The 12,678-nt window shown below is 45.4% G+C and overlaps 1 protein-coding gene across 7 annotated transcripts in view; it reads left to right on the plus strand.

Moving 5' to 3' along the window:
- The window catches only part of Taf1a (TATA-box binding protein associated factor, RNA polymerase I subunit A), a 118,607-nt gene that overhangs the window by 21,450 nt on the left and 84,479 nt on the right, over nucleotides 1–12,678 (plus strand). For 4 of the 7 annotated variants that reach the window (XM_057770563.1, XM_057770558.1, XM_057770559.1 and 1 more), the window contains exons 10-11: nucleotides 1,783–1,937; nucleotides 3,427–4,666. In XM_057770563.1, coding sequence (XP_057626546.1) covers nucleotides 1,783–1,937; nucleotides 3,427–3,545 — 274 coding nt within the window. In that variant the 3' untranslated portion in view covers nucleotides 3,546–4,666. Of the gene's footprint in view, nucleotides 1–1,782; nucleotides 1,938–3,426; nucleotides 4,667–12,678 lie in introns of those variants that run through there. The other 3 variants (XM_057770561.1, XM_057770562.1, XR_009057157.1) reach the window with 3 other exon arrangements.

Genomic DNA, 12,678 nt, shown 5'->3' on the forward strand with positions numbered 1-12,678 from the left:
TTTAATGTTTCTAACTTAATGGTTTTACATTTCCTGTATAGGACCTTAGCTCTTTTTTTCTGATTATCAGAAGCTAGGAAATACAAACTCATAAGCCTAACACACAGAAATTGTGCATATATTTCATGTTAGCAAAATCAACGCCACATCTGAAAGCACATCTTAGTGTGTCTGACGCTGCACCTGCCTTGCATGTTGTCAGCACTGCATTCTGGGTAAGAGAAAAGGCACTACCCTGCTCACAGGTATTCTGTTTGTGAGAAGAGAGGCCTCCCAGAGTTAAGCTTCACTTGAACGTTATGTCCATTTTGGGTGGTGAGGAAATCCTATGTTTGAGAATCCTCGCTTCGGGCATAGAACTGACTTTACTCTGTGCTTGCTACTCTGGTTGGTGGCTTGAACCTGGGGCACGGGGCCCAAAAGTGAGGCAGACGAAAGTCTCATGTAGTGAGACTATGAATAAAGCCAATTTTATTCAGAGCCTCAGACGGTTTATACTCTGAGGGTTAAGAAGAGTTACCTGAGTAAGGTGTCTGAGCGCAGGGACAGGACGCATTTGGAGAAACATTTTTCCGTGGGGCACGTGACTAGCAACAGCTGAAGTAAACTCACTCTTGTCTGCTGTGCGCGGGTGGGGCACGGAGACACAGTCCAGGAACAATCCCATGTTTTTGAAGAGACTGACGTCACAAGACTCGTCTTGTTTTCTCGGAATTTCTCACAAGCACTGAGAACTCCCACAGCACTTCACTCTTGGGCCAGGTTCCGACACTGTTTCGGCAATCCTCCATCAATCCTGAAGACAGAAGAAGGCTGAAACTAGGTGGATTTTACAGAGAAGTCTCAAGACTTTTATTTATTTACTTATTTATTTTCTTAAAAAGCTCTGGTAGCAGAGAAGTCAAAAGTGAAGGCACCAGCAGATTTGTTCTGGTGAAGCCGGGGCCCTCTTGCTGTTGCCCCATGTGGTGAAGGACCTGAGTCAGCTGCTGTCTGGGCTCTTAAGCACCGGTCCAGTTTGTTGGCACACTCACCGTCAGGCGCTTCACAGATCCTAAGTATTGTTTAATCCCTACTAGGCTATAGGGTTTCTGAAGGCCAAGAGACGTATTCTTTACATGTTGGATCCAGCAGCTCCACCGCAGGACCGCCACGGCTGTTAATACACGTTTACTCGAGTTGCTGGTGGACAGTTAGTTTGCTTGGTTCACCATCAAGGTCATGTTTGTATGTTTTTGTAGTGATGGCATCTGAATTGGCATAGTAATTTTGGTAACATCTAATTTTATAAGATTGTACCGTTCCTTTTAGGTGATTATGATAGTAACTATTGCCGTGTGGTGCACTCTGTGCAAGGTGCCTTATGGGGATCTGTGTGCTCTTGGACTAGAAAATACCCATTTCCACCATCAAAGGGATTGAGGCTCAGAGAGGTGGGCAGCCTGCTCAGGATCATACAATTGGAGATGGGGGAACTGAGATTTCAGTCCAGGATTTTATCTCAGTGACCTGCTGACCACTTTGCTGTAAGGCGTCTGCTGTGAAGTGGAAATGGGATGTGCAGACCAAAAAGAATGAACATGGGCTTGCCTCCCTGCTTCTGTCCTGACCATGCTCAGACCAAAAAGAATGAATGAACATGGGCCTGCCTTCCTGCTTCTGTCCTGACCATGCTCAGAAGTCAGCCCGGGCACTTCTCCGTGTTGTCTTAAGAGATGTGCACAGTCAGCTCCGATGACATCGTTCCACTTCACTGTTTTCTTTTCTCATGTTTCCTTCCAGAAGCCATCTGGCGTGGGTCGAAGAAGAGTGGAAATCTAGGAGAAGCTGGTGGCCGGCCTTTCACTTCAGCTTCTTTTGGGCAAAGAGCGACTGGAAGGCAGATGCTGACTTAGCTTATGAGAAAGCTTTTGTAGCGGGAATCCTTTTAGGAAAAGGTTTGTGGTTTTTTTTTCTCTGTGTTTTTGTGTTTGTTTGGATGTAGCTTATTTATTTATTTATTTTTAATGTTTTTATTATTATTTTGTTTTCGAGACAGGGTTTCTCTGTAGCTTTGGAGCTTGTCCTAGAACTAGCTCTTGTAGACCAGGCTGGCCTCGAACTCACAGAGATCCACCTGCCTCTGCCTCCAGAGTGCTAGGATTAAAGGCGTGCGCCACCACCGCCCGGCGGGCTCACACTCTTGTTCCAGTCGTTTCTCAAGCATCTATAACCCTAAGGCATCATACTGGACAAGATGAGCAACAGGGCTCACTTTCTAGCTTCAGAGCCAGTCACTGGCGATGGAACAGAAACGGGCTTGCCTGCAGCGCTTCCTTCCTGAACCCTGAGTGCAGTACAGCAAGACGGCTCAGGGCAGCTGCGTCTGAGCTGGGTCTGAAGGCCTGGGACAGTTTCCAGTCCTCTTGTCATTTAGGCCAAGCAGCAACCTTTGGTGGCTTCTGTGTGAAATGCACGTTGTGAGCATGGATCTTTCCTTATTTGCTAACTGGGTTGTCAATTCCAAGTGAACATCCCCTGGAGGGCTCTGAATTCTCAAGTGTTCTGGGAGTGAGAAGCCTGGTTCTACTTGAGAATGGCACCTTTCTCCTTTGGGGTTGGTTTAGCACTGAGCTGAGTTTGCTTCTTGTTCTGGCCACCATCATTACATCCTCATGTTCCATCTTGGTCAGCTTCTGCTTTGTTTTAGAAGGGGTGTGACAGCTGCCTTCATCCCATGCTGTGTGAAAGCAAAGCAGGCCCCTTTCTCTTTGGAGGCCTTCCTCACAGTTAGCAACCCAGCTGCCTTCCTACGTAAGCTCTCTTCACGTTTATGCAGCTCTTTAGTGCTAGGACGGTGAAATTCTTTCCGTTTTCTATATAGGTGAAAGCAGAAATCTGGCTGTATTAACTTCTACTATAAAATAGTATATTTATGAATACAAATTTTCATGCCTTCCTGATACCAGGAGGCTGTTGTGGGAGGATCATTTGAGCTCAGGAATTATATGAAAACCTGGACAACATGGCTAGATCCTGTCTCAAAAGAAACACACAAATCATTTTAGTAACACTACAGACACTCTTTAGCCCACACCACTAGCATCCTGTCCTCAGGGATGGCAGAGAGGTTCTATAGTTATGGACTATAACCTAGCGTTTTCTTAGGAGAGAGAGATGTATGTCAGCTGAGGATATAATAAAATCCTTACGTGACTTTAGCCAGAAAGCTGAGAAAGGAATGTTGTTTTTGTTTTTTAAACAGAAACTAGTGTTTGTTTAAGGGAGAGCGTAGCGCTTGAGTAGTTCCTTTTGCGTTGGTGTGTGGGACACAGATGAGTCGACTTTCATATCCTTAGTGTTCAGGAGCTGAAGCAAAAGTAAAAAATGTAGAAGTGTACTTAATTGAGAAATATTAAAACTTTTTTATTTTGTTTTATTTTCTAGGTTGTAGATATTTTCGGTATATTTTGAAACAAGATCATGAAACCTTGAAGAAGAAAATTAAGCGGATGAAGAAGTCTGTGAAAAAATACAGTATTGTAAATCCAGGTGTTCGCACCTAGACGGTAAGCTGCTGTGCAGCTGTTACCACAGTGTGATCTCAGTGGTTATTGAATGTGAGTGGTTGATGTTTTAAGATGGCTTTTCAAATTATTATAAGCGTGTGCATACACACGTACATCCACATGTGTACATGACAGTTGTGTCGTGTCCTTACTCAGGAGCCTTGCTTTGAGACAGATCTCTCTCCGAGACCCGGCACTCACCTCTTAGGCTGGTTGACCAGTGCGTCCCAGGGATTCTTCTTAGCTCTGGGATTGTAATTGTAATTTATTCATTCATTCATTCATTCATTCATTCATTCATTCATGTGTGTGTGTTTATGTGTGTATGCGTGTGCAGATGACTGGGCATGAGTGTGGTGGAGAATGACTTGCAGGAGTGGTTTCCTCCTTCCTCCGTGTAGGTCTCGGGGACCGACTGTGGCGGTGAGAGTGCGGTGCTGTGTTCAACTCGTGTCTTAGTGGACTATTTCCCTGGCCCTTTATTTAATTATTTTTTTAAATAATTTATTTTTACTTTACATGCATTGCTGTTTTGCCTATATACTTTTCTGTGTGAGGTCTCAGATTCCCTGGAACTGGAGTTACAGACAGTCGTGAGCTGCCATGTAGGTACTGGGAATTGAACCCGGGTCCTCTGGAAGAGCTGAGCCATCTCTCCAGCCCCCTATTTCAATGTTTTTTATATTTCATTTTATTCTCAGTTATAGTTAAAATAATTTCACTGCCTTTACTGTTTGTAAATGTATAAACCTGTATTTTTTCTTTTTTTGTAACATTACATGTATATTTTACTTGTATTTTAATAAATAAAGCTTGCCTGAAAATCTGACAGTAAAACAGCCCCACTGATGAGCCTTATCGACCAGGCCGTGGTAACACACACCTTTAATCCCAGTAGCCACACTAGTTTGCCATAGTAATGGGATAGCAGTGGTGCACACCTTTAATCCCAGCCCTAGGGAGGAATATAAGATAGGAGGACACAGTTCTCAAACAGTCTCATTCTGAGATTCCTGGAGGCAGGATCGCCATTTTCGGACTAAGGTCAAGGTAAGAGCCAGTGGCTTGGCTGATTTGCTTTTTGGATATTCAGGTTAAAACCCCATTTCTGTCTCTGAGTTTTTATTAATCGTGCTTCAGCAGGATGATTCTTACACTTTATTTTAGCCAGAAAACTGAAAAAGGAAGGTTTTTTTTTTTTTTTTTTTTTTTTTTTTGATTTTCGAGACAAGCTTTCTCCATAGCTTTTGGTTCCTGTCCTAGAACTAGCTCTTGTAGACCAGGCTGGTCTCGAACTCACAGAGATCCGCCTGCCTCTGCCTCCCGAGTGCTGGGATTACAGGCGTGCGCCACCACCGCCCGGCAAAAGGAATGTTTTTGTTTTTCAACAGAAAACAAGTGTTTGTTTAGTGGAAGAATATAACACTAGAATAGTTAGATTTGTAGCTGGCCTGCCTGTGGTGTCTGTGATAGACTCGAACTGGCCATGTTCCGTTTACCCCCATGAAGATGGTACTAGAGATGAGGTCTGTTGAGGAGGTGAGCAGGTAGCCTAAGTATCTCTTGGGGACACTTGGACTTCGGAGGACTGACGTGGGTCAGAATGGTAGAAGAGGCTGAGGGGCACAGTGATCTAGTATATGCTTTGGAACTCGGGTATTCCTCTCCCTTTTCTCTTGGGAACGAGAATATAACAGTAGAATCTAGCTCTACCGGTAAAATAATGCCCCAGATACAAAGTAAGCCCAGTGGGACAACTTGACCAGAGACTAAAGACATGTTCCTGGAACACAGGCTGGGCTCTGTAGTGTATTGTGCTGCTGATAAATGCTTCTTCAAAACAGCCTTGGCTCCTGTGCAGTTATTGTTGAAGTGGCTGGTATTTAGATTCCAGGAAGTTCAGTGTTCAGGTGACAAATGACACATTTCCCCATTGGCCTGTAGCCCTACCTGTCTTAAATCATGTGCAATAAAACTGGTCAAGTTATGCTTTGTCAATAACTTTTATCTCAGTAGTATTTTGTACATGGAGGGGGGAACTCATCAACAGAGAGCTTCATAATGGACAAATGAAACAAGGGAACATTTCATAGCACCACTTGTAGACCAAGTTGGAGTCAGCACACTAAAGGGACCAGCTTTACTGAGGGGTGGGTGGCCTGCACAGTAGTTCTGTGTGAGCAGCACAAGCAGCATACTAGGAATAAATGCCCAGACGAAGCTCCGAGCACAGGTTGAGAACCTTAAGGTTTGTGCATCCCAATGTTTTCTGGGACTGTGAACGGGAGGTAAGTAGCTGTGCTCCTTCGTTTCTATGCAAAGCTTTACATTTTGTTTTGTTTTTGTTTCTTTCTTTCTTTCTTTCTTTCTTTCTTTCTTTCTTTCTTTCTTTCTTTCTTTCTTTCTTTATTTATTTATTTATTTATTTATTTATTTTTGGTTTTCCGAGACAGGGTTTCTCTGTGGTTTTGGAGCCTGTCCTGGAACTAGCTCTTGTAGACCAGGCTGGTCTCGAACTCACAGAGATCCACCTACCTCTGCCTCCCAAGTGCTGGGATTAAAGGCGTGCGCCACCATCGCCCGGCTTTGTTTTTGTTTCTTAAACAAGGTCTGCCCGTGCAGACACAGCTGGCCTTGAACTCAACAATTCTCTGCTTCAGCTATTATGTGTGTATACTACAACACGGAGTTTTTCTTTCCTAGAATTTTCTTATCACATGTTCAGTTAGAGCACTGTGATTTAGCACCTGTGGAAATGATTTTAGGTCTGCTGAACCTAAAGCCGGCACTATGAATAATGACACCGGCCAGGTTTTGTTAGGCACTTTGAAACTCCCATTTCTTCGTGCCCCCACATTTCTGTGCTATCCCTTCTAAGAAGGTGAAGTTGGAGCTCAGAGATGAAGTACCTCTCCAGGGTTAGGCACCAACCATATTAGAGTGGTTCTGAAGATACCACGTAGACCCTACATCTATTGTCTTCCAGCCCCATGTGAAGCACTGAGCTGGGTAGCTAGGATCAGAAGAGAGATGATTCATAGCCCCGAGGCCATTGATTCAAGCAAACCAGGTCTGTTCTCTCTCCCAGGCTTTTGGGAGACTCCCTCTTTGTGTCCTAGGAGCCACCATACTGTGTCTTCCCAAACTATCACATTTAATTATTTTTGTAGTGCTTGTCTTACCCATTAGTGTGTTACTGAGGCATACACATCTTTATGTTCCACCAGCTAACAATGTATGATTTAGTAAATAATGAGTTGAAGTAAATAAAAATGTATGAAAGTGACTGAGGGTGTCCACCCCCTGGAAAATACCTTAGCAAGCTTGTGCCAAAAATAGGGCCTTGAGAAACTGTTGGGTTAGTGTCTTACTGTTCTGTTGCTGTGAAGAGACATCGTGACCAAGGCAGCTTATAAAAAAAAACTTATTAGGGGTCTCAGAGGGTTAGTTCATAATCATCATGGTAGGGACCATGGTGGCAGACAGGGAGGCATGACACTGGAACAGTAGCTGAGTTCTAGTTTTCCTTAGTTATAATAAAAGATAAATTAGATATGAAACTTTAGACTCACAAAGAAATATTGTAACTAATTCCTGCTTGATACCTATTTTGTTATATGTAATTTTACTATGTTAAAGTTAAAACCTTTTTATTTAGACAGAAAAGGGGAGATGATGTGGGATTCCCTTCTGTATGCTATGAATATGTTTTATTGCCATTGATTAATAAAGAAGCTGCTTTGGCCTATGGCAGGACAGAGTATTAGTAGGCAGAAAAACTGAAATGAATGCAGGGAGAAGGAAGGTAGAGTCAGGGAGATGCTATTGTAGCTGCTGAAGGAGAAAGACACCAGAACCTTAGCCACAGCCTCGTGGTGATATACAGATTAGTAGAAATGGGTTAATTTAAGTTGTAAGAGCTAGCTAGAAATAACATCTGAGCCATTGGCCAAACAGTGTTGTAATTAATGTAGTTTTTGTGTGATTACTCGGGTCTGTCTGGGTGGCCGGGAAACGAACGCACAGTCCACCAACAGCCAAGAGCCTGCATAAATGTCTGTAAACGTGGCAGAGCCAGAAACCAAGAGAAACTGGGCCTGATGAAATCACACTTGATCTAATGGTTCAGTCCCTGTGTTCTGTAGCAGTGGGTTGAGAATGGTAGCCATTGAGTGGGTGCCATGGGGCCTGGCGCATGGATTCCTCAGTAAGAGATAGTATTATTGGATAGTAACATTTTAAAAAAAGAAATGATAGGCTGCTCAATGAGAGTCTTCACAAAAGATGTGGGAAGTGGCTTAGTCTTGAACTTGGAGAACGATGACTTTATGCCAGTTCACTCATGTCTTCCATCGTGACTACCCTGAGTTCACAGATAACCTCCCCCAACAGGACGGCTGTGTTCAATTAGTGTGCCTTCAGTAGCTAGCTGCCGCAGATACAAGTTTGTTTGTTTGTTTGTTTATTTATTATGTATACAATAGTCTGTCTGTGTGATGCCTACAGGCCAGAAGAGGGCACCAGACCCCATTACAGATGGTTGTAAGCCACCATGTGGTTGCTGGGAATTGAACTCAGGACCTTTGGGAGAGCAGGCAATGCTCTTAACCTCTGAGCCATCTCTCCAGCCCAGATACAAGTTTTTTGATAAAAAGAACAATTAAAAGTGATTTCTGAGTCTGGTAAATCATGGAACGAGATCCGAGCTGTAATTCAGAATATCGGATTTTATTGCCATTTGACCCCTGGTGGGATTCTTAGGTGCCTCACCGAACCTCTGGCCCCACAGGCTTGTCTCCATGTGGTAATGGGGTGTGTGCCTTCCCACCTCCGGGAATTATTTTAGATCGGGAGCTGTGGTGTGAGAGTGTGCTCTGTAGGCCGGCGTGTAGGACGTGTGCATGGTCTGCTCTCCGTCATCAGCTACATCTGTTCACCTGCAGGCTTCGGGGGAGGAGCATGGCATGAGAGTGGGCTGCAGAGAGACCATCAGCCACAGGAAGACTGTGGCTCAGGAGATGACCTCATCTGGAGATGTGTACATAATTTAAAGAAGGCCTTTATAGTGGGCCTTAATCCAAACGACTTGTGTTCTCATAAAAAAAGGACAAGTGGGCACATACACGCACACAGGACAAATGGCATCTGAACGTGAAGGCGGCAGCTGGACTCATTTGCACAGCACTTCTAAGCCGTCGCTACAGAGGATGGCTTGTGAACCACCACAAGCTGGAAACGATGGATGACTGGGACTGATTCTCAGTCCTCGGAAGGAACAAGCCCTGCTCATGCCGTGACCTCATGGCCATCAGAACCGGGAGACGGTAGTCTTCTTCTCGTGAGGCCTTTAAGTTTGAGCACCTTATACAGCAGTCCAGGCCAACTAACAATAATTTACAAATGTGTGTTTCAACTGCGTGCTGGCGTGACTTCAGCCCTCAGTCTGGTCCTATCGGATAGGTCCAGACAATTCCCCAACTGAGTCTGCTTCTAATGGTTTGGCCGTGACCTAATTTCCGAGTTTCACTAACTGTTCTTTTTTTTGCCAGTGCTCTATCAAAAACCCCCTCTAGCCCCGGATGCTCAGATGTCTGCTGTCACCATCCTCCCTGTGAGTCCTCCATGGTGCTGTCCTCCCTCTATCAATAGAATCCGCCTTCCATTGTTGCACACTGTCCTATGCTTTCCCTCACCTTAGGGATTCTATGGCTGTGAAGAGACACTGACCATGGCAACCCTTACAAAGAAAAACATTTCATTGTGGTGGCTTACAGTTCAGAGATTCAGTCCATTATCATCATGGTGGGACATCAGTGTGCAGGCAGACATGGTGCTGGAGAGGTAGCTGCTGCATGTCCATCTGCAGGCAACAGGAAGTAGACTGGATACTTGGAGTAGATTCAGCAGAGGAGACTTCAAAGCCCACCTTCACAATGACACACTTCCTCGAACAAGGCTGTGCCCACTCCAAGGCCACGCCTCTTAATAGGGTCACTCCCTTTGGGGACCATTTTCTCTCAAATCACCAATACTACTCCTTCCTCCTATATAGACCATATTAGCCTCAAGCTGGTGATCCTCCTGCCTCAGCTTCCCAGGTGTCTTGTCTTATTGTTTCTTTGCCGGCATAAGGACACCTTGCGCACAGTAATACTTATTTGCTGAGTTGACACTGAGGACCTGTTGAAAAATGACGTTGCGTTATGTATTTTTTTTTTCTGAAATGTGACATTAATGAGGAGTTTGTGTCAGGGTGCCCAGTGACCTGCTGCTGATCTTTCCTTACTAATCTCTATAAGAACATTTGCCTCAGACAGGAAAATCTCCATGTGTGTGTGTGGCCAAAGGAGAAAGAGCAAGATGTTAATAAACAATGGATAAATTGTCTCCAGGATGGTAGGTGCACACCCACTCACCCAGGCTCAGGTGTTTAGGAGGCCCTGGTGGCTGTGAATTCACTGGCCAATGTGAGATCAAGGGTTCCTGCTCCCATCCAAGGTTTCCATAGCAATGACAAGGACTGACTGACTTCTGAGTAAACAGCCCATGGAAATGGCACGGTCATCAGTGAATCACACTCCAGCCTATGCTTTCAGAAACAGGTGAAGCATTTGCCTCAGCGATGCTTTGTCTGCCCAGCATGTATGAGAGCCTGGATTTCATCCTCAGCTCTGCCAGCAAGCCGACAGGTGTGGGCAAGTCGTGGTGTTGAATGTCACCATGACTCATATTGTGGACCCTTTTAAAATCCAGAGACTTGACAACACCTAGGCTCATGGTCTTAACGTCCTCCTGGCAAAGGCTTTCCTCTGGCCAGTGGGAGAGCCGCTTGGGCTGCCCTCTTTAGAAGCACAGCAGGGATGGCTGGGTGTGTCAAAGATTTCTGACAATTCCGATGGGTTGGAATCACAGAAAATGCTGGAAGGAAGCACAGTTCAGGTACTAAATATCTGCATGGACCTGTGCCCTCTGGCTTTGGGGCCATGTTAATTTAGGGCTCCATATCCATCCATTAAAGAGCTAACTAAAAGGCGGGTATAGTGGCATATATCTTTAATCCTAGGACTCGGGAGGCATCACTGTAAATTTGAGGCAGGTGTGGTCTACATACAGAGGTCCAGGCCAGCCAGGGCTATATAGTGAGATCCCATCTAAAAAAAAAAAGCTTATTGGGTGACAGAGACATATATGAAGCAAGCCAACAGTCTTACAGCATACTGGTGACATACATGGAGCAAGAATGCTTCTAAAGCAGCCATAGGGCTGGTGTGGTGGCTTTGCAGCCAAGCTCAACAACCTGAGTTCCATCCCTGGGTCCCATTGAATAGAAGAGAATGTACTCCTGAGAGTTGTCCTCTGACTTCCACACATACCATGGCATGCTCCCCTGCACTCTCCCCTAGGTGTAAGAAAATCAGAGCAGCTATAGATCTAGCAGCATAAGGAAGTCGAGTGTTCTGTGCTTCCTTGGCTTTGCGCTCTGGGACACAAGGATCTGCTCATGAAAATTTTGTCTATTGAAACCTGTCAATGTATGAGTGATAAGAGCCAGGCTTTGAGCTGATGAGTTGGCCAGCTTTTCCATTACCATAAGAATGTCCAGGACCACCAGGAAAGGCTTACTTGAACCTGTGGTTTTGGAAGTTTCAGCCCATGGTCCTGCATACATTGCACTTGGACCTGTGATGTAACCTCTCACAATGGTGGGAAATGTAAGGCTGCTTACCTCATGGCAGCTGAGAAACAGCAAGGGACAAGTGGGGGCTCAAATACACCCAAGAACACCCCTCAGCGCCTGATTTCCTTCTATGTGGCCATGTCTCTGAAGGTTCCAGCACTTGTCAGTGGTGCCATGAAATGTTGGAAGGGCAAGTTTGCAATGTATGCATTTTAGAGAATATTTGATAACTACAGCAGCTAAGGGGTGCAGGTCAGAGGTGGGGGTGCTTAGCATGTGTGAGACCCTGTGCTCAATCTCCATGTACCCTCTTGACCCTCTAGGAAGTGATTGGGGTGCCTGGAAGGGGACTTCGGAGGGTGAGTTTCTTCTGTCTCTCATTGTGGGGACACAGCAACAAAGGTTCCTCACTGGACTTGCTGTTCCTTGATTTTGAAATTTCCAGTCTCTAAACAGAGAGAAATTTATACTGTTTATAAGCTAACCTAGTCTATTTTCTTTGTGTACTTTTGAGATAGGGTCTTATGTAGCCCAGGCAGGCCTCAGACTTGATGTATAGCCAAGAATAACCTTGTACCTTCGATCTTCCTGCCTCTACCTCCTATGTATTAACATGACAGTTGTACACAATGCAGCCTAGATTGTGAGGTACCGGGAATCAAACCCAGAACCTTATGTATGCTAGGCAAGCACTCTACCAACCAAGCCATGTTCCAGTCTGTGATATTTGTTGCAGCAGAGTGAAGTGACTGAGACACCCTCCCTTTACTGTCTGGGTTTTTCTTGTTGGGCACACAAGAATTATGACATTTCCTCCCATCCAAGCCATCTAAGCACACACAAGACAGTCCTTCCTGATGCCTTCCCAGACAGTCCTTCCTGACGCGTTCCCAGACAGTCCTTCCTGACGTGTTCCTAGACAGTCCTCCCCGATGCGTGCCCAGACAGTTTTCCCCATGCTTTCCTAGACAATCCTTCCTGATGCATGTGTTCCCAGACCCACACCAGTCGTCTTGTGTCCTTGTACACTGAAGGAACCTGGACGCTTGCCTTGCAGAGTTTGCTGTTGGGACTCTGTAATGTGTGATGTGCTGTTCAGCCTGCAGAGAAACAGTAAACAAGTGGGAATTTCCTGGCCTGCCCCCAACATGGCAGGAATTCTGTGCAGGTTGAGGAGTCACGGCACCTCAGTCATTGGCACCATCACGCCTTTTGATTGAGCACCCGTGGGCCCCAAGCACTTGGCGCTAGGACTGAGACTTCCTCCAGCTTTGCTCTTAGCCGGAACTGACAGGTAAGGGCATCTCTCACTAATGTCACTTGGTGTGCTTAGTCACCAGTCCGGAGAAAGGACTCCTGAGGAACCACCTCAGTGAACTTGGAGCAGGATGTGAGGGAGAGAAAGGAGGAAGAAAAATTGGGAGCGGGGGAGGAAACTTGGGCAGACTGGTC

This window comes from Chionomys nivalis, chromosome 5, assembly GCF_950005125.1.
Source record: "Chionomys nivalis chromosome 5, mChiNiv1.1, whole genome shotgun sequence".
Taxonomy (NCBI): domain Eukaryota; kingdom Metazoa; phylum Chordata; class Mammalia; order Rodentia; family Cricetidae; genus Chionomys; species Chionomys nivalis.